Source organism: Mus caroli, chromosome 5, assembly GCF_900094665.2.
Source record: "Mus caroli chromosome 5, CAROLI_EIJ_v1.1, whole genome shotgun sequence".
In the NCBI taxonomy this organism is placed as follows: Eukaryota; Metazoa; Chordata; class Mammalia; order Rodentia; family Muridae; genus Mus; species Mus caroli.
In genome coordinates, this window is record NC_034574.1 from 103163322 (window position 1) to 103184501 (window position 21180).

The following is a 21180-nucleotide window of genomic DNA, read 5'->3' on the forward strand; positions in this document are numbered from 1 at the left end:
TCCTGAGACAAACCAGAAAAAAGTAATTTTAAAATCAGAAAATAAGATTTTGACGTAGCTTTGTGTGTAGAGATCAACAGCCTAGCAAGAAAGGTCCAATCTAGGAACATTTAAAAATTGTTGGATTGGGCTGGAGAGATGGCTCAGTGGTTAAGAGCACTGTTCTTCCAGAGGTCCTGAGTTCAATTCCCAGCAACCACACGGTGGCTCAAAACCCATCTGTAATGAAATCTGATGCCCTCTCCTGGTGTGTCTGAAGACAGTATATTCACATATATAAAATCTTTAATAAAAAAAAAAACTTCCCAGCACTCGGGAGGCAGAGGCAGGTGGATTTCTGAGTTCGAGGCCAGCCTAGTCTACAGAGTGAGTTCCAGGACAGCCAGGGCTACACAGAGAAACCCTGTCTCGAAAAAAAAAAATAAAAAAAAAAAACTATTGGATCAGATTTTGACATAGCAGATGTGTGTATCAACAGCCCAGCAGGCAAGGTCTGACTCAGGAGCATTTTTTATGTTGTGTGTTTTTTTTTGGTTTTTTTTTTTAAGATTTATTATATGTAAGTACACTGTAGCTGTCTTCAGACACTCCAGAAGAGGGCGCCAGATCTTGTTACAGATGGTTGTGAGCCACCATGTGGTTGCTGGGATTTGAACTCTGGACCTTCGGAAGAGCAGTCGGGTGCTCTTACCCACTGAGCCATCTCACCAGCCCCAGGAGCATTTTTTTGAAATCTATCAGATTACTAGTGTCATGATCAACCAACAAACTTCTGCAGGCCTTGTCTCTAGCCTCTTGTCCGTGTTCAATATGTCTTATGTCAATCTTGGCTATCGCTTTGCAGTGTGAATTCTGAGTGGCGATATGAAATAGGATCTGAAGGGTTAGAAGTGACTGGGGGTCGGACTGTCAGCCTGCAGGACCATTGCTGTTACAAGGATCACTGTGCCTTGCAGATGATCAGCAGCATCGCACTTCGCATACAAGGAGCTCCTCTCACAACATCAAAGGTCGTTGCTAAACTACGGCCCGCCCTTAAAGGCCTGCTACAGAGTCTGTACCACGTGGGGACCCGTAGCACACTAATCCTGAGCAGCCGCTGTCTCCTGTGAAGCTAAAGTGTCAGGCAGCTAAAGTGTGCCTTCTAGCTTGTAGGAGGAAGTCCTCCAGGCAGGATGCCTGGGGTCAGCCCTGGGATGGAAGACACTGAGAAAGGGTTTCTAAACACTACTTTTTTTTCCTTTAAAACAAATAAACAACAAAAAAAAGTAAAATTTTATTACATACTTATTCCCAAAGAGGACAGAGAGGTACATCGAATATTCCAATTCATTGCATTGATTACAGAAGATGCTCACAACCACGCCATAGAAACTGTACTTGGGTTTTTGAGGGGGCGAGAGGGAAGCAGGTATGATAGTATATACATGCAATCCCAACATTTACAAGATGGAGAAGGGTCTCAAATTTGAAGCCAGCCTGAGCAATAATTAAGATTCTGTCTCAAAAAGCAAAACCAAAAACCACATACATAAAAGCCAGTTTTTTTCTTAAGTCATCAGACTATCTGGAGTAAACACATCATTTCTAAATAACCTACAAGTCCAAGGTTAACAGTAGCCAGTAGCAAACTAAGATGGAACTGTGGGTCAGGGATATTTTTCTGGGTCTTTAAACGTAACTCAGGCTGGATAGTAACTCATGATCCTGCTTCTGCCTCCCAAGTGCTAGAATTACAAGTATATGCTGCCTCCTCTGGTCAGTCAGTGGGGGCTATATCTTTGCCTCCAAAGAAGCTCTTACAGGGCTGTCACCTACTTGCCTTATACAGACCTTATACAGTCTTTTTGCAGTGCTACTTCTTCCATGGTTTTTATCTACCATATAGGAAGCCAGCCCCTTTGTCCTTCATTCAGATGCAGTAAACACAGGATCTCTTAATTGAGCTGAGAAGTTGGTTTTCAAAGCAAGAAACCACATGAAAATCTTTAATAAATAAGCAACCAAAGGTCTTAGATTGCAGTATATGAAATGTAATGTCACCTGTAAACAACCACCATACTACCAGACAGGTCTCTGCCAGACGTTATGGATTGCTTGGCTGAGCTACTGTAATCACGTGATACAGTACAGCCAGGCTAGTACCCATGACAGACCTGCCTTCTACCTAGGAAGGCTCCTGTCACACCTCATAGGGCTGTGCTGGTGGTAATGGTAAAGTAGAAAACGTTCAAAGGCCATCTAACTCCTAAGTTGCCTTCTTGAGCACGAGCCAGAACTAAAGCACCCAAACGTGACATTTGAGATATCCTCTTCTGGAGACAACATGAAGCCACAGCACAGCTGTGGAAGACAAGGGAAGGCTGTAGTCAGGCCACCAGCAGAGGACAGCGTGCAATCTGACAGGCAGCCTCAGGACCGAGTAATCTTGTCTGGGGGCATGAACCCTGTGTCCCCAAGGGTCCTGAGTGCCACACGACCATTGGGTCGAATCACCAGGTGGGTGATACTGCCGTTGTTGAGAGACAGGCGGAGCCAACCTTCTGGGGGAAACTGCAACGCTCTGGGGAGAGAAAAATAATGCTAGCAGAAAAGTTCAGGTTGATAGCCAGCTGCTTTGTTCAGGCAACTTGACAGCCTTCTGGAATAGATAGTCAGCTAAGCCAGTAACAGAGGAGAGTTTCTCAGGGGAAATGCCTCAGTAGTGCTCTAAATGAGATATTCTACCTGGGGACAAGGGCTTAACCCAACTAAGTAGAAATGTGCTCAGGGCTAGTGAGATCACGGCATTTAAAGTTTTCCATTGTGACTGTTTCTGACAGGCAGGACTAGGCTGGTCCCCCAGGATAAAGGTATGACACATGACCCCTGCATGGTTTCCTTGCACATAGTTCGTGCTCTTGTTTTCTTGAGATGGGGTTTCTCGGGCTTGCGAGATGGCTCAGTGGTTAAGAGCACTGACTGCTCTTCCGAAGGTCCCGAGTTCAAATCCCAGCAACCACATGGTGGTTCACAACCATCTGTAACGAAATCTGATGCCCTCTCCTGGAGTATCGGAGAACAGCTACAGTGTACTTACATATAAAAAATAAATTAAAAAAAAAAAAAAAAAGACAGTGTTTCTCTGTGTGACACTGGCTGTCCTGGAACTCACTTCATACACCAGGCTGGCATTTGACAACACCCANAAAAAAAAAAAAAAAAAGACAGTGTTTCTCTGTGTGACACTGGCTGTCCTGGAACTCACTTCATACACCAGGCTGGCATTTGACAACACCCAGCTCCCATGCTCCTTTGAAGAGCACAAGTTTAGGAGCTGAAGCTGCTCTTACAGAGGAGCAGAGTCAATTCCCATCACCTATGTTGAGCAGCTCACAAAGTCTCAGACCACCTGCTCCAGGGCATCATCTTTTTCTGGCCTCTAAGAGCATGCAGACACATATGCATGAATATCTATCTGCTGAGCAGCTTGGTGTCACTTCTGCCATTTAACTTCAACTTAGTTTACCAACACCTGACATTTCCTGCTACTACTTGTTTAGTTTTAAAATGTAAATACTGTAAAAGCCCCGTGATGAGTCCTGGCTAATACTGAAAAAGGGACATAGTATTTGCCCTGCTTCTCCCCTGCACACACACACCTTTTTTTTCTTTTCTTTTTTTTTTTCTTTTTTTTCTTTTTTTGCGCCACCACGCCCGGCTTTTTTTTAAGAATGGGTTTTATGTAGCTCAGGCTGGACTCAAACTCACTGTATAGTTATACCTGACTTTGAGTATCTGCCTCCTGCCTCCACATCTTAAGTTCTGGGATTACAAGCATGCACCACTATACTGGTCTTTGTTTATGCTATGAAGCACTCTGCCAGTGGAGCTACATCTGTATACTGTTGTGGTCTGATGCTTAGAAAGCTTTTATATCCTCAAGGGGCTGCATAAATATTTACATGAACAAGCTTTATTTATATATTTGAGATAGAATCCCGAGCCAGGCATGGTGGCGCATGCCTTTAATCCCAGCACTTGGGAGGCAGAGGCAGGTGGATTTCTGAGTTCGAGGTCAGTCTGGTCTACAAGGTGAGTTCCAGGACAGTCAGGGCTATACAGAGAAACCCTGTCTCGAAAAACCAAAAAAAAAAAAAAAAAAGATAGATAGAGTCCCACTGTGCAGCCTGACTCACCTTGAACGATATAGAACAGGCTGGCCTAAAACAAACAAACCCACCCACCTTCTAAGTGCTAGGATGAAGGTATATGCCCCCACACCCATGGGTTACTTTACAGAAGGTATATTTCGTTTTGCTTTGAGAAAGGGTCTCACTATGTAACCCTGGTTAGCCTGGAACTCAGAGAGATCTGCCTGCCTCTGTTTCCTAAATGCTGGGACTAAATGTGTGCCACCATAACTGGCATAAAGTATATTTTTAAGCAATAAAGTGGATCCATGAGAGAGTTCAACTTGGGTAAAGGCCCTTGCTGTGCAAGCCTAACAACTTGAATTCAAGCCCTGGAACCCACATAAAGGTAGAAGTGACTCCACAAAGTTGTCCTGGATTTCCACACAAGCTCTATGGCACATATGGGGTTCTCTGTGTAGCCCAGTCTTTTCCTGGAACTAAGTAGACCAGGCTGGCCATGAACTCAAAGAGTTCCACCTGCCTCTGCTGGGATCAAAGGTGTGCACCACCACTTTACTGGGAAAAAAAGTAAAGCCTTTTCCCCCTTGGTGTTGAGGATCAAACCTGGGCTCCTAACAAACCAAACAAGCTACGCATCACTAAGCCACGCTCCAGCCCAAGATGCCATGGAGTCTTAGTGTTGCCAGTCACAACTCAGGATAACTCCTGAAGAGGTTTAGCTAAAAACTACCTGCCTTGCCGGGTGTGGTGGCGCACACCTTTAATCCCAGCACTCGGGAGGCAGAGGCAGCCTGGTCTACAAAGTGAGTTCCAGGACAGCCAGGGCTACACAGAGAAACCCTGTCTCGAAAAACAAAAAACAAAAAAAAAACTACCTACCTTTTTTCATGGCGTAAATATTCTTCCCACGTTAATTCTTTCTGCATTTTCATCATTAATGTCAGTTAAAGGGGACTATTTATGATAATGAGGTACAAAATAAACAGGGCACTCCTGGATGGATTAGTCACATGCTAAGAGGAATATATGGGGTGGGTCCTGACAAGCAATGGGGACCTCAGCATCCTAGAAGCACTTGCCTTCACTGGAGAGTGTTAATCTAAGTACTTGTCCACCACATCACCCTCCTTCCCACCACCAGTTCTATCTGATAATGAAGCTCCAAGGGCCCAGTAGGGATTCCCAGCTCCCCTACAGCATTGTAGTTTCTTGGGATTGATGCTTGCCTAAGTGACCATGAGATCCCCTAGCCATCTCTGGGCTTCTGTTCAGGTGTGATGGGAACACACCATCATGCCATGGGTGACAGTCCAAAGATAGGTAGCAGGCTACTATGCTGGCACCCATGAAAAAATGGCTAAAACAAGGATCTATGCAGGGAAACAGCATGAGCCTGGAACGTCCTATTGTATAAAAAGTAAAGAAAATCCAAAACACTACGTAGACTGAGCAGCAAACCAACAATCACAGGTCAGAATGTACAACAGGCCCAATCTCACGTACAGGACTAGCAGAAAAGAATCACGACCCCCAAGGTGCCCAAACTTTTCACAAACAAACATGGAGAAAGACAAAGCTTATAGAAGTTCTGATACCAAAAGGATGAAGGAAACAAACTCTCAGAGTAAGTCCGTGTTGCCGGCCACTGGCACCATCTACCAACAGACAACTAGAACAAATATGTAAAAAACAGACCAGGGGCGGTGGCTACGCATGCTTTTAATCCCAGCACTTGGCAGGCGTTTGAATCTCTTGAGTTCAAAGCCAGAGTAGAGTAAGTTTTAAGGCAGCCAGGGCTACACAGAGAAACCTTGTCTTGAAAAGCCTTAGACATTCACCGTTTTCATAAGGTAGTGGAGGCCAGAACACAGCTCCTTAATCATGTTATACACTGCCATGGCCAGCTTCACTGGGGACTTTTCACTGATAGAGCAGAGGTATTGTACAGACAACTGACCAGGCTTCACCAGTATTCCCAAGGAATGCATGGTTGCTGGCACTTACCTACAAACAATATAGCGGATGACATTGGCGTGGCATATGAAGATCTCATAGCTGTCCTCCTCCTGCCTGGCATCAGCTCGGTGGATGTAGTTCCTGAAGGCAGCCTCAATCCGGGCTCCATCTTCATAATACTGCTAGGAGCAGAGTAAGGAGTTGTCAGTGTGGAAGCAGACAAGGGTAACGGCAGGCCTTGCCCTCATCCAATGGCACAAGGGATGGCATTTTTTACCACAGCCTCTGGCTTCCAGTGAGAGACAGGTGGATCCGGTTCAATGGGGGCACCTTCCCGTAGCAAGTCTGTGCTGACTCTGCAGACACCTGGAAAAAAGCAGGCCCCTGTTCAGCAAGGTGTCCCAAGAGTGAATCTACCCCCTGCACAGCACACAACCAGCACTCACCTGGCAGGTGCTTGCTGATGATGTCTGTGGTCTCTACTGCACGGGTCATAGAGGAATGGACAATTTTATTAAACTTTAATCCCAGGCTTGCAAGTCGGAGCCCTGTGAGTTCAGCCTGTTCCCGACCTGGAAGGAAAAACACCTGTGAATGTCATAAACCAGGACCCTCCACTTACTGTATAAACAGTGAGGTGCTATCAAGCGTCACTCAAGATGTTATCCTCATAGACCTAACCAGGGTCAGAGCCCTGGGGAGCAAAGAAACAATCGGTTGTCCTCAACCCCAAGAGAAATTACACCAGATTCAATTAGCAACATGAGTAAACTTGACAGCAGTGGAATGTAGACCCTTTGCTATTCCTATTTTTATTCAACTATGTTGAAAATCAAGTTCCACTTGGGAATATAATATAGCCCACTGATAGAACTGCCTAACATGCAAAACTCTGAGTTCAATTCCCAATACTGATAAGGTAGAACAAAATCAAGGCTCAGCATCATGGTAGCCCACTGCCTCATGACAATAGATACAACATAACAACAAGGTGAAGAAAAAAGTGAAAACTGAACTGGGCTTAGTGGTGCAGACAGACTTGTACTCCCAACACTCAGGAGGCTGAGGCAGGAGAGTTGCCATGAGTTCAAGGCCTGCCTCAAACTACAAACTGATTCTCAGGGGTCACAAGGAGACAGTGATAGTAAATGCTTTTTCCTTAAATGTGCTTTAGCATATAGCTGAAAACATTCTAAGAAATCATTTTCCTTGTTTTGAAAATGAGTTTTTTTGCTGGATACAGCAACCTGCACCACAGTGGAGACCTGATACCCTGCTTATGCCCAGGGGTCAGAAGCCACAGAACAACTCCTCAGGTTGGAGAAACAATCTGTTAGAGGAGAATCCTGGAGACATTGTGACCATCCAACTTTTTTTGAGTATTATACAAATGGGAAATATGCCACCTATCAATAAACTTTAAAATGGAACGGCACACCACCATGTTCACCTTCCCAGCTACTTGGGAAGCAAGGCAGGGGAATCAGGAATTCAGACTACATAATGAGAGTCTGTCTGCATCACCACCATGCTGAAAGGTAGGAGGGGCGGGGAGGAGGAGGAGGAGCAGAGAGAAGGCCTAGATCCCAGGTTCAGTCGGTAACTGACTTCAAGACCAACCAAGGAGTCGTACCTAATGGCGTCAGGGTGCGGTCCTTCTCCAGGGAGCCGTCCACATGGTACTGGGAATGCCGGATGAGGAAGATGTGCCTTGTGGCCTTGGCTTTATAGTGGTCCAGCCTGGATGTCAGCTCGTCTTCTCCAGACTCCACGTTCCTTTTCTTCAGGTTAACGAGGGACAGTGGCTCTCGCCTAATTGTAAAAGTGTGTCTTATCTTATGACCTCTTGTCCAAGACACCTTTCAGTGCTTGGGAAAAGGCCTGGGGGAGAAGCCCAGGCCAGAGAGCCTAGCCTCGCTCTGGGTGATACATACATTATTCCTGCATATAACATGAAGCCTCAGGTTCATGATCCTGGTGAAGACAGGCTGGGTGAGGAGATGGCTCACAGGTTAAAGTGCTTGTTATACAAGCAGGAAGACTGGAGTTAGGAAGCCATATAAATACTGGGTAGGTATAATGGCCCACTTATAATTGCAGCCTCAGAACGTGGAGACCCCCAGAAGAAGCTGTCTAGTCAGGCTACTTGTGTTAGCTGAGAGGCCGTGCCTTAAACAATAATCCAGAAGTATGATTGAGAGAAACAATTTCCATATCTACCCCGGGCTTTCCCAAAGACCTACACACATGTGATCTCACACACAAGCACATGAGAAGGAAAAAAAAAAAAAAAAGAGAAACCCAATAATGCCGCAAATAAGCAAGCAGTGTCAAGAGATGTGAGAGTGGGTAGTTGCACTGCAGCGGAGTCTAGAACTGTACTGTGTGTGTGACTCCAGTAGTCTTGGGGCTGTTTCATTCATTTACTACTTCTGCTGGTGATAATAAGACAGGCCCTCTCAGTGTAGCTCAGGCTGACGTCACAACAATTCTACTTCAGCCTTCCAAGTATGAGGAGTACAAGCGAGCATACACTAACATCCCTAACGTAAGTTAAAAATACTAGGCACAGGACCTTGGCTGTGCTTTCTCACAGTACAAGTCTGGACTCCTCACACTCTGGAAATGCTGAGGTGGAAGGATCACAAAAGGCCAGGTTGAGTAAGTAAGTCTAACTATACTTAGGTCTTTTGTAGCTCAAGATTCCACACTCAATATTCAATCAACCGGGCATCAAAAAATACTCAAAAGTTTGCATCTGAACTAAACAGACCTTTTTGTATGTGATTTTTTTTTAAACCTCAAGCTATATAATTTAACAACTACTTAGGTTGCAATTTTATTGTACTGAGTGTGATAAATAATCTAGGAATGATTTAAAGTACACAGGATAAGCTAGATGTCTAGGTCATCTTTAAATACTTCATTATCATGAACATCCACAGAGTTTGATATGTTCAGGGATCATGGACCCAATCCCCCAGCATACAGAGGGATTACTATAATTAATTTAAAATCAAATAAAAATAGAGCTCTTTTCTAAGTCACACTAAACACACTGTAAGTGTTCAGCAGTCACTGGGGTAGTGGCCATCACAATGTTGAGGACTATAGTTAGCGGAGTGGAAGCAGGAGCTGAAGAAACTGAAGCTACTCAGTTAAATGGAGGAGGCAGGAACAGGACAAGTCAAACCTGCCCAAATTAACACAATGGTGGAAGTGGAAGGTCTGGAAAGTGTGGTGGTGGCAGCTCAAGCACGATCTGAGCAGGCTAACCTGGGGTGTTAGTCCCATATACAGACCAGGCCAAAGTCTTGCTGCAGCTACAGGGCTGTGTGTGGGGCTGAACCAGACAAAATTTGGAGACGACTGTCAGAGAGGAAGGCATACCAGAAAGAAACCAAGTGGATATGCCCCTTTTAGTCCCTTCCGGCACTTGTTGATCCATCTGTCATGCATCCTTCCCCACCTAACAAGGATCCAGTCACTGTACCAATCCATCCACGGAAGCAGACACAGCAAGCAAATATGAAACATTTAAAATCAGGTCATTTCATTTTTCTTCTTCTTCTTCTTTTTTTTTTTTTTTTTTTTTTTTTAGACAAGATGTTTCTATATAGCCCAGAATTCAGAGTTCTGCCTGCCTCTGACTCCCAGTGCTGGAATTAAAGCTGCATGCCACTCGCTATACATGCCACTGTACCCGGCTTCCATGGGTAACCCAACCCTTGGTTCTACTTCAAGCACAGGTTCTCTGGCCTCTGAAGGGATAGCATGCTTGCAGTCCCAATCTTCCCCAAGCTGCAGGAGGAGAATTTGTGAGGCAAACCTGGCTGTCTATCAAGACCCTGACTCTGAGTAAGACTTAATCCTTTGGAATTTCAGGCCCACAGAGGATGGTGGTCCTGGGACAAAGACCTTCTGGTGCACTGTCCCTGAACAAGGACTCTTCGAGGATGGGGTCCGGGAGGGTAGAGGTCCCTCAGAGAGACGGGTGGCCCAGGCGCGAAGACCCTCGGGAGGTGCGCCATCCAGGCACGGCCACTGATTCACACAAACTCAAAACACAGCGTCCCCTTCCCTTCAGGGCACCGATCTCCGCCATCCCGGGATGGAGATGAGGAAGCAGGCCCGAGCCCAAACCTCCCGTCCCCGCACCTGTCCCAGTTGGTGTCCCAGACGCCGCGCCCGGCTCGCGCTCCCGTCCAGGCCGGCGGCTCGGTCGCCCGCGTGTCTGCATCCCCGCCACCTCGCGGCTTCCCTACCGCGACCGCCGAGAAGAGAACAGCGGCCGAGCCACCGGCCAGACCACAGGCCGCCAGCTGAAGCGCCTGCCGAAAAGCCATGCCGCAAATCGCGCGACCCGACGGCGGGACACCAGGGACACGCTTCCGCTTCCGGCTGGTGGAAGTCCCACCCCTTCCCCCACCCCCGAGACGAATCAGGAAACGCGGCCCCGGGGCGCCACCTGCCGGTGGTCGCAGGGTAGTAGCGCAGATGCCTGCCCTTTAGTGGGTGTGACCCAGTGGGTGGAAATCAGGCACTGGGGTTTATTTATTTATTTAATATATTTTTTTTGGTTTTTCGAGACAGGGTTTCTCTGTGTAGCCCTGACTGTCCTGGAACTCACTCTGTAGACCAGGCTGGCCTCGAACTCAGAAATCTGCCTGCAGGCACTGGGTTTATATGAATTGAAAAACCTCAAGTTTGGCACTTCAATCTGAAGTTTTTATGTTTTCATTTGTAATCTTTAAGCGTATGCATACTCTCAACTTTCACCTCCAGAATTCTTTCCATTTTTTTCCCTAAGAACCTTCTTCATTCAACTATCAACCCTCCATTCCTCATCCCTAGTCCCTGGCACCTACCATCGTGCCTCCAAGTTTTACCCCTCAAGTTGTTATTGATCAATTGACCGGGTCCTTCTGTGTAGGAAAGGTGTCCACCTGCTATTCCAGGGCCATTGTACCCAAGGCCTAGGGACTAAACTGGTAGACCCAGTGATTTACAGTTCCAGGCTCGGGCTTATTACTTTGGGCTTTAACTACCAAGAGGCCCAGCACTTGGCAGCTGTTATAATTTTCATCTTTGAGCAGCAATGAACAGCAGCAGGCATTTGGTAATATTACTGCTCCTGAATGAACCTCTAACCTCAGACATTCTCAGAACCCTTGGCCTTCCACAATGGCTAAGGTTGGTCCTTTGGCTAGACAGCTCCCTAAAAAAAGTCTTAGCAACCGTATCTGTTTTTTCCACAGCCTTCTTTCACCTCAGCTCTCTATTCTCTCTAGCCTAGGCCTTATTGGTGTTACTAGCTCAGCCTACCCTACTATTGATAAAAATAAATTAAATTTTTTTACAAAAACCCTCTAAAGCCTGACATACCAAAAAAAGGGATACAGAGGCTGCATTTCCACTGACTGAAAAGTGAGTTTCAGTCGGCTTATATATAAAGAGAAAAGGGTTATGGCAAGGGTCTTAGCCCCAATCCTGGCAGTCCTTCATGCACGTTTGAATCAATCACAGGTTTTCTGCAGAGCTACCAAGGGAGAGCCTCCCCTCTGACCTGGATAAGATGATTGCAAGGTCATCAGAATTCACCACCATGCTGTCTTGCTCAGTGTCGGTGGAGGCTGTCTGGACAGATCATGACTGGAGCAAGTCTTCCATGGAGGTTCTGGTTGCCCATATGACTGCAGAGGTGTCTGCCCAGTGAGCCCCAATATCTAAATTGGCTGCCAGGAGGGCAGTGTGGCTAGTAGTCCTTAAGAGGCTGCTTTCCTGACAGGACCTCAGCCAGGCACCAGAGCAGGACCTGTTAGATGCTTTAATCTTTCACAGGAAGCATCAATAGGGTATGTGCCTGACAAAATCTGTAACAAAATTACAGTATAGTTCTTTTTTTTTATTATTTTGTTTTGTTTTTTGAGACAGGGTTTCTCTGTGTAGCCCTGGCTGTCCTGGAACTCACTTTGTGGACCAGGCTGGCCTTGAACTCAGAAATCTGCCTGCCTCTGCCTCCTGAGTGCTGGGATCAATGGCGTGTGCCACCACGCCCGGCTACAGTATAGTTCTTCTTTAACAGTGCTTCCTTACTGCCTCTTTGTCCCACAGGGATGTAGATCTCTCTGATTTGTATTCTAGGTACCTTAAATTATTTGGACTCCCACAGTCTGTCCTCTTGGAACTAGGTGTCCTTTTCTGTGTCTTTCTTTCCTTTTCTTTTTCCTTCCTCTGAGATGGGGGGGGTCCCATCATACTGTGTAGACTTGGATTCCTTGGGGCATGCTGTATAGACCAGACTGGCCTCAAACTCATAGACATCCACCTGCCTCTGTCCCCTGAGTGATGGGGGAAAGGCCCTTGCCACCAAGCCTGGCTTACGTGGCTATTTTGAGCATTAAATTTGTAAACAAATAAATGTGTTGCTTCATCTCAGGAAACTGCTTCTGTTTCTGCACTCCTCTTTATCACTGCAGAGTAAGGGAAAAGGCGTAATGGACAGAATAAGCCGGAGGTGCATGCAGAATTGTGACACCGTGTGACGGTGCAGTTGTAAGGAGCATTTTATGGGTTTATATATAGATACTGGTAGACTGGGTACACAGGTCAGTTGGTAGGGAGCTTGTTTAGCTTATGCAAAGCCCTGAATCCCATCCTCAGTGTTGCCTAAATCAGGTATAGTGGAGCACATCTGTAATCCCAACAAATGAGACATGAAAGTAGGAGATTCACAAGTTCAAGGGCATCCTTGGAGTTCAAGACTAGCCTGGAATACATAAGACCCCGTCTCAAAAAAGGGAGGGTGACTTGGGGGAGAACAGAGAGGTGGTTAAGAGCACTGGCTGCTCTTCCACAGGTCTCAAGTTTATTTCCAGCACCAGTCTGTGACTCCAGTTCCAGGTGATCCAAAACCCTCTTCTGGCCTCTAAGGGCAGTGGACACACATGGTATACAGACATAATCTCAAGCAGACATTCGTACACATAAAACAAAAATAAGTGAAATCTTTTAAAAATAAAGGAAATGTTGGCCAAAGTATCTAGAACCAAATATGAGGGAAAGATTATTCTCTTACCTACCAAAACAACTCCCTGTTCATTTAACCACTTGTAAATACAATGATAATGTCTGAGTGGAGGAGACTAGAAAAGTACATTCTGACTTTCTCTATATGTAGTTGTGTCAACCAATACGTATTAAATGAGCTAAATGATGTGGGCTGTGATATGCCAGAAATATGAATTCACACCACTTTAAAGCAAAGAAGACAGACATGGTAAGACATGCTTGTAAGTCCAGGACTTTAGAGGAAGACGCAGGATATGGCTGACCATGATGACATACTCCTTTAATGCACATACTCTTGGGTCAAAGGCAGGTGGATCTCTGTGAATTCAAGGCCACCCTAATCTATTCAGCAAATTCCAGGCCAGGCAGGATTGCCTAGTGAAAACTTTACTCAAAAAAATTAAAATTCCAATGTAAGACTTTATAAAAATTCCAGGTTACTGTTAACTACACAGTGAGTTCAAGGCCAGCCAGGTAGTCCTGGTCACCTGATACCATGGCTCAACCAACCAACCAACAAACAAACACCTGAATCTACTTTAGTGACCTCACCATACTGGCCTATCACTGACATTCTGAGGCCACATGCTAAGGTGGTAAAGTGTGCTAGTGTTTTCAAACCCAACAACGTGAAAAGGAAAAAAAAAAAAAGACATCAGAGACTACACCTGGACCCCTGAATTCGGTTTCGCATTCGTGAAATGCAAAGAACAGCATTGTTATAGGATCAAGTGCTGCTGACTCACAAAGGACTCGGAAGACTGCTGGCACAGAAATCCCTCAGCAAATGTTATCATGGCTCATCTCTAGAACTGGGGGTGGGGGGCCGCGGGGGGGATCTAACGCTGGGAGTTTTACTGCATTTCCCAGGCTGGCCCTGAGCACCTGAGCTCCAGCTATCCTCCTACCTCCATGTCCCAAGCAGTTAGGACTGCAGCTGCTGGTCTCCAGACCTGTGTATGGGATCCAGATCTCTATCACAAGCAAGCAAGGTGGACAGACTAGAACGTGTCAAGCTAGGGCTATGTTGTAAATTGTGTAACTGGTATCAATCATGGGCTCGGTTATTTTCGTCAGTGTCCTAAGGTGAGGGCCAGTATAGGAACAATGTCTACACACCCATATCCACACCAGCATCTGAATGACCAACTCTTAAAAATGATGTAGAGAGTCAGGTGGTAGTGGCGCACACCTTTAATCCCAGCACTCGGGAGGCAGAAGCAGGCGGATTTCTGAGTTCGAGGCCAGCCTGGTCTACAGAGTGAGTTCCAGGACAGCCAGGGCTACACAGAGAAACCCTGTTTTGAAAAAAAAATGATGCAGGGGGTCTTCTAACATAGGAATAAACACAACATGGTATAGATACACTTTCGAATGTATAGCCTTAAAAAGGAAGGGAATTCTGACATGCGATGATACGGATGAATCTTTTTTTTTTTCCTTTTTTGTAGTAACAGATCCTATGAGGTTTGTAGGCTCACACTCAAGACAACAGAGGAATGGTGGGTGTTGGGATGGAAAGAAGGGGAAGAATAGGGAGCTGGTGTTTAATAGGAACAGTTCTGTTTTATAATGAAAAACACCTAGAAATGGATGCTGGTAATGTTTACAACGTGCCATGATTGTGCTTCCTGCTACCGAACTGTATACTTACGTGGTAAGTGTTGTTGCACTTTGGCACAACTTGAAAGAATTTAAAGAGATCTGGCCATGCCTTTTTCTCCAAGCAACAGCAACTGTTCTGAGAAACCACACCCATTATGGACGCAGCTGCATCACCTTTTATTGACCTTTTATCTCCTTGTTCACAGTGACAACTAAGATTATCTCTTTGCTCACAGTGACAACTTAGACTAACTCCACCAAGACTCTCTGAAGCACATGATTCTGACACCCACACATTTCCTCCCTCTGTAATTTTAAGGCATCGTGAATCACATCATTTTAGTCAGATGGTGTCCTTAATGATGGATTCTGCTCTCTGCTGCTGGTGGATGGATTTCCCCAGACCTCCTCCGCGGTGTATCTGACATCACTTCCCCAGAGACGCCAGGTAGGCATACCAGAACAGAGCTGCCATGTTGGCAAAGAGCACCCGGAACTGCCAAGAGAACAATCATTAAGTCCTGAGTGGGAATCCGGACCACATCCCTCACACATTAGTCACCCAAGATGGAATTTATCCCTTCAATTATTTGCTGTTTGATCTACCTTACCTTCCCACTACTGAATGCCCAGAGCCTTTAGTGTGTAACAAGGTTTGTTAGAGTTCAGCAGAGGTAGGAGTAGAAATCACCCTCTCCTAACAATGTTCCTTGTGACTTGGGATCAGCCTAGCCCACCACCACCCCAGTGCCTGCTCCAATCATCCAGAGTTAACCTGCCTGAAAGCACCTTCAGTCAGGCGCTCTCTCTTCTAGGCACACAGCTCTGTGACAATAACAATCTCTCCCTAGCTTGATAATTATGAGTCTTTGGCACTGGAGCACAAGGTAGTGCTTAACAATACTTGACGCATAACTTCCTTGTCCCTCAAGCACTCCTGTGCAACTGTCTAAAACTAAAACCTTAAGCCTAACCTCATACCCCTGCTTTGAAGCAGTTTTCTAGCCTCCCCACTCCTCGACTCACCAACCCCTCTGTATCTTTCCAGGATGCCTTTTAGGGTCTGTCATCTTTGTGTAGATTCCAGTACTATGAGCAAAACAGTACCAGGCTCATAACTAAGAGGGTTCCCTATTTAACCTTATTTAAGAGGGTTTTCTTCTTCTTCTTCTTCTTCTTCTTCTTCTTCTTCTTCTTCTTCTTCTTCTTCTTCTTCTTCTTCTTCTTCTTTTAGACTTATTTATTTATTATATGTAAGTACACTGTAGCTGTCTTCAGACACACCAGAAGAGGGAGTCAGATCTTGTTACGGATGGTTGTGAGCCACCATGTGGTTGCTGGGATTTGAACTAAGGACCTTTGGAAGAGCAGTCGGGTGCTCTTACCTGCTGAGCCATCTCACCAGCCCCCGAGGGTTTTCTTCTTAACACAGAAATTTATTTTCTTCCAAATACCTAACTTGCTTCTCTGCTCAGACCGAGAGGAGAAAGGCCAAGCAGTTTTGACCATACATATCAACTCTCTGAAGTCACAGAGAAAGAGCACCCACCTAAGCATAATTCTGTACTCACCCAGTGAGCCCCATTCTCTCACCCTCCTAAGATGGCTCTGGGGGACCTTCTTTCTGGACCTGAATGTCCACCCATTTCAGAGGCAGCTATATCTGTACATAACATAGTTTTGGGTTTGTTTGTTTGTTTGGTTGGTTGGTTGGTTGGTTTGGAGACAGGGTTTCTCTGTGTAGCCCTGGCTATCCTGGAACTCACTCTGTAGACCAGGCTGGCCTTGAACTCAGAGCTCCACCTGCCTCTGCCTCTGCCTCCCAGCTGCTGAGATTACAGATGTGCGCCATCACACCCAGCTTTATAACATAGTTTTGTAACCATGACATTATTTCCTGACCTCAAGACCTCTCTATCAGCCTGGAATTCCTGGTCCTCCTGCCTCTGCCTCCAGAGTGATGGATTACAGGCACCAGCATGCTTGCCTTGAGCTGTGAAGTGTGTGCTTCCCACACACTCTTTAAGTCAGAGCAATCTGGCTTTGGCTCCTAATCCATCCCAATATGGCTCTTAGGAAGGCCACTGGTAAGTTTACTTCAAGTTGGACCTCTGCTTGGGAGGGTTTGGGGAGGGGGTGAAGGTTAAATTCCTTCTATTTCTGCTATGGTTGACCAGCCCTTTGTTCTATCTGAAATGCTTGCTTGTTTTTTCCTACTTTGTGGTCTATGTGATACATGTATGCATATACGAATGTGGGTGGTCTTGGTGTGTGCTTGTTAAGTAATATTTATGAAGTGAGGCATATGGATAAGTACTATATTGTGTGGTATAAAATGAGGCCTGTGTATAGAATGATGTGTATATGTGTCCACTCATTCATTCATTCTCTCTCTCTCCCTGTGCCACTGTGTGTATGTGTGCATAATGTGGTCTGTGTATAGAGTGTAGTCTACATAGTATGTATGTTTATGGTATAAATGTTTATGTGTGTGCACACTGGCCAAGTTCCCTCTTCTTTTACCCCATGGGAGTCCTTTGCTGACCCTACTGTGTTCCTCCTTCAGTGGCCCCTTAGTCTGTGAGCTTCCTATAGAGAAGCTGTTTAACACAGCACAGAAGAGGACTAAGTTCCTGGAATAGACTAGGATTGCTGCCAAAGACAGACCTGTTTAGAAGAACAGCCCTGGTTGGCAACTTGGGTATCAATGCTCTCACCTTTTTTTTTTTCTTTAGTGTGTGCAGACCTAGCTCCTGGGTCTGGAACTTGGCAGAGGTACCTACTACCAATTCTTGGAAGAACTGTGCGGGTTCCCTGGGCAGAATCAGACCCAGAGCCAGAAGAAGAATGCCCTTAGAGAAGGAAAAGGCTGCATCTCGGACGGCCTTTCCCCCTTAGGTTCAGCAGGATCCTGCCACCCACTGTGCAGACTTACTGGGACTGTGAACCCTTCCAGTTGCAGGGAGGTCTTAGGGAAACATAGGGGATGGGCCTGGCACAAGGACAGTTGTACAGAGCAGCCTGAAGCAGTGCACACATGATAGTATCTGCAGAACACCTAACCAATGGGCACTGCCCATTCTCCTGTGCTCTACACTGTACAACGCTGAACCAATGGGCACTGCCCACTCTCCTGTGCTCTGCACTGTACAATGCTGAACCAATGGGTACTGCCCACTCTCCTGCACTCTGTACTATACAATGCTGATCCAATGGGTACTGCCCACTCTCCTGTCTTCTGCACTGTACAACGCTGAACCAATGGGCACTACCCACTCTCCTGCACTCTGCACTGTACAACGCTGAACCAATAGGTACTTGGTTCTAATAGCAATAGCAACAGCTTCTCCTGTGCTCTGCACTGTACAAGGCCAACAGCTTCACTCATCCTTCAGCAGGCAGTTTCCTCAGCAGCATCTCTGTGTCTATAAGCATTGCAGTTCTCCCGGTTACCTCCAAGGGGCCTTCTCTTTGACCAGCCCTTTGAAGACCCTGCTCCATGCCATGGTCTTTCCTGTTTACCTGCTCCACTGCATTTGACTGTTATATCTGCCTGTTCAGCTAAAGCTGAAGCAACCCAGACTAGAAAACGCTAGGATGAAACAGCTGCTTGGGAGTCTCTGTGCAGTTTTCCAGCTCTGAATCTAGAGCTCACGGACAGTGATCAGGGATGATAGACCAGACCTCCAGAGATGGGTGACAACGTAGCTTGAGAGTACTACCATTTGTTAGAAAAAAGTGACAAAGGCCTTCAGTGGAGACAAGCCAGCCTCACCTGCAGGGGCACATAGTTGATGTTAATGAACTGCAAAGGTGTCCACATCCTCCAGTTCATTTGCAGTGCAGGCCAGAAGCCACTCCTCATCTTGGCAACAAAGACACTGACGTTTTTCCCCTGCAGGGAAGGGAAGGGAGTCTGTGAGCAGTCCCTCCACCCATAGCAACTGTAGTGTGGCCCCTCCACCCATAGCAACTGTAGTGTGGCCCCTCCACCCATAGCAACTGTAGTGTGGCCCCTCCATCCATAGCAACTGTAGTGTGGGCCCTCCATCCATAGCAACTGTAATGTGGCCCTTCCATCCATAGCAATTGTAGTGTGGTACCCTGACCTTGACAATGAATTGTAGAACCTGTACTATGTTTGAAAACACACCTGCACTTACTACTCTGCAGCTAAAAGGAGTCAACTGTCCTGGTGGAAAATCTTCAGTGATAACAGCTCAGGGACACGCTGCCTCCCATACTGGGTGGAGTCTGTCCCCATCAGCTCCTTATAGCTATCTGATGATGATTTGTGCTGTGGCTTCCTACAGTAACTGTCAAAGATGCTTACTTTCCCGTCAAAACTTATCAGATTTTAAGAGAGGACCCCCAAATAAATGCTATCTGAAAGAATGAATGTATTAAGAGCAACCACACTGAAAATGGATAGAAGCACCTGCTTTTTGCCACAGTTATTTTTTGAAAACTGTAAAATTATGGAAATTAAAATAATCTATAAACAATAGTAAAAAAAAAACAAAACAAAATGAAAGTAGTACAAAAACCAAATCAACATGCAATGAAACTGAAACCCCAGAAAAAGAACTGAGTCTAACTAATGGCCTGTATTTATGAAAGTGAGAACATGATAAAATTATTTTGGAACACCGAGGATTACAGTAAGTGGGAGACAATAAGCGATATAAGTGGAAAAATGGAAACAGAGGTCTACTTCCCTGGTAAACAAATATAAAACTCAAAAGACAGAAGAGGAAAGTATAAATTACTTTTCTTGGACTCTTATCAAGACGCATCAAACAAGAGCTAGAATGCTGAGAGCCAGGCCAACTAGGTTTCCCTGAGGTCCTGAAGTATGGAGAAGGAACACAGTTCTTTCTCTAAAACCAGGAATAAGCCAAACAGAACCAGAAATGGCCTGGGGCCAGGGCCTCTGAGGAGCTTCAGAACCTTAGAAACCAACTCTTCCCACCTAAAGGAGCTCTGGTTATCAGTCCCAAGGCTGCTATGAGCTCTGTTCATGACACTGTCTCACCCCCACCAAAACCTGTATATAAGATGCTGTAATTTTAATAAATTTATTTGCATGAGCCATCAGTTTATGAATGACCTCCTGGTCCTAATTTTCCTATCTTCTTTATTTCACAACCCCATACCTCCTACTTCAGACCCTGTTCCTGAAGAATAGCCTGCTGGTCCAGGTCACTGAAGATGGTCCAGTGGTAAAAAAGCACCGACTCTCTCCCAGAGAATCCCAGTTTGATTCCCAGCTCCTATATGGAGGCTCACAACTGTCTATAACTCCAGTTCCAAAGGATCCAATGCCCTCTTCTAACATTCATGGGCACCAAGCAAGCTGCTGCCCAGACATACATGCAGACTAGAAAAAAAAAAAAAAGATGTACCACACAATCACTAGAAAGTAGTATTAAGAATATTTATATTATCTTTCCATCATAAAATCCAAAGAGAAAAAGAGTACCAGAGTTGATTATGAAGTTTTAAAACTTCTGTACGGAAACACAGGCACATGTGCACGCACACACATACAAGCTTTTTTTTATACAAGTTTACACATTACCTTTACATAGACATCTCATTTTATGTAATAGTTTGAAACACCTAAAAAATGGAAAACTGATTTGATACTTGTACTTGTGAAAAGGACTATTAATCTTAATCTATCCAAATACACAAGTCAGTCTAAGAAAAAAAAAAATGGCACAGAGATGCACATCTGTCATCTCAATACTTGGGAGGCAGAGGCAGGAGGATTGGGAGTGTAAGTCCAGCCTGGGATACACAGCAAATTCAAGGCCAACCTGGGTTACATGAAACCCTGTCTCAAAGATTATCTTTCCACGAAAGAATAAAAAGTGAAAACCGGGCTGGAGAGATGGCTCAGTGGGTAAGAGCACCCGACTGCTCTTCCGAAGGTCCAGAGTTCAAATCCCAGCAACCACATGGTGGCTCACAACCACCCATAATGAGAGCTGACACCCTCTCCTGGTGCATCTGAAGACAGCTACAGTGTACTTAGATATAATAATAAATAAATCTTTAAAAAAAAAAAAAAGTGAAAACCACTAATATAAAGAAGCAAAGTTCATGGAATACACAGCATTTGGCATATAAAAATATCTGATCTTACAAATAAAGGGATAAAAACAAACAAGCAAGCAAAGGTATATTCACCTGATAGTTACAAAGTCTCGGCAAAGGATTTTTGCAACATCTCAGGCTACCTCAAGAGTTTTACAGCACAGCCGGGCATGGTGGCACATGCCTTTAGTCCCAGCACTTGGGAGGCAGAGGCAGGTGGATTTCTAAGTTCGAGGCCAGCCTGGTCTACAGAGGGAGTTCCAGGACAGCCAGGGCTATACAGAGAAACCCTGTCTCGAAAAACCAAAAA

The 21180-nt window shown here is 45.5% G+C and overlaps 2 protein-coding genes across 3 annotated transcripts in view; both read right to left on the reverse strand.

Annotated features, from left to right (window-relative positions):
* Nucleotides 1-1254: 1254 nt before the first annotated feature.
* On the reverse strand, nucleotides 1255-10492 carry Pgam5 (PGAM family member 5, mitochondrial serine/threonine protein phosphatase). 2 transcript variants are annotated; one of them, XM_021162442.1, is made up of 6 exons: nucleotides 10251-10492; nucleotides 7726-7904; nucleotides 6539-6664; nucleotides 6370-6458; nucleotides 6141-6271; nucleotides 1255-2563 (listed from the first exon to the last, which is right to left on the reverse strand). In XM_021162442.1, the coding sequence occupies exons 1-6, from the start codon at nucleotides 10436-10438 to the stop codon at nucleotides 2413-2415; spliced, it is 864 nt and encodes a 287-aa protein (XP_021018101.1). In that variant the 5' UTR covers nucleotides 10439-10492; the 3' UTR covers nucleotides 1255-2412. The 2 variants fall into 2 exon arrangements, with proteins under 2 accessions (XP_021018101.1, XP_021018100.1); XM_021162441.1 differs by having other exon boundaries at nucleotides 6141-6274.
* A 4429-nt stretch (nucleotides 10493-14921) lies between these two features.
* Pxmp2 (peroxisomal membrane protein 2) overlaps nucleotides 14922-21180 on the reverse strand; it is a 13202-nt gene continuing 6943 nt past the window's right edge. Inside the window, exons 4-5 of the mRNA XM_021163327.2 lie at nucleotides 18544-18663; nucleotides 14922-15264 (exon numbers count right to left, since the gene is read on the reverse strand). Coding sequence (XP_021018986.1) covers nucleotides 15196-15264; nucleotides 18544-18663 — 189 coding nt within the window. The 3' untranslated portion in view covers nucleotides 14922-15195. The remainder of the gene's footprint in view (nucleotides 15265-18543; nucleotides 18664-21180) is intronic.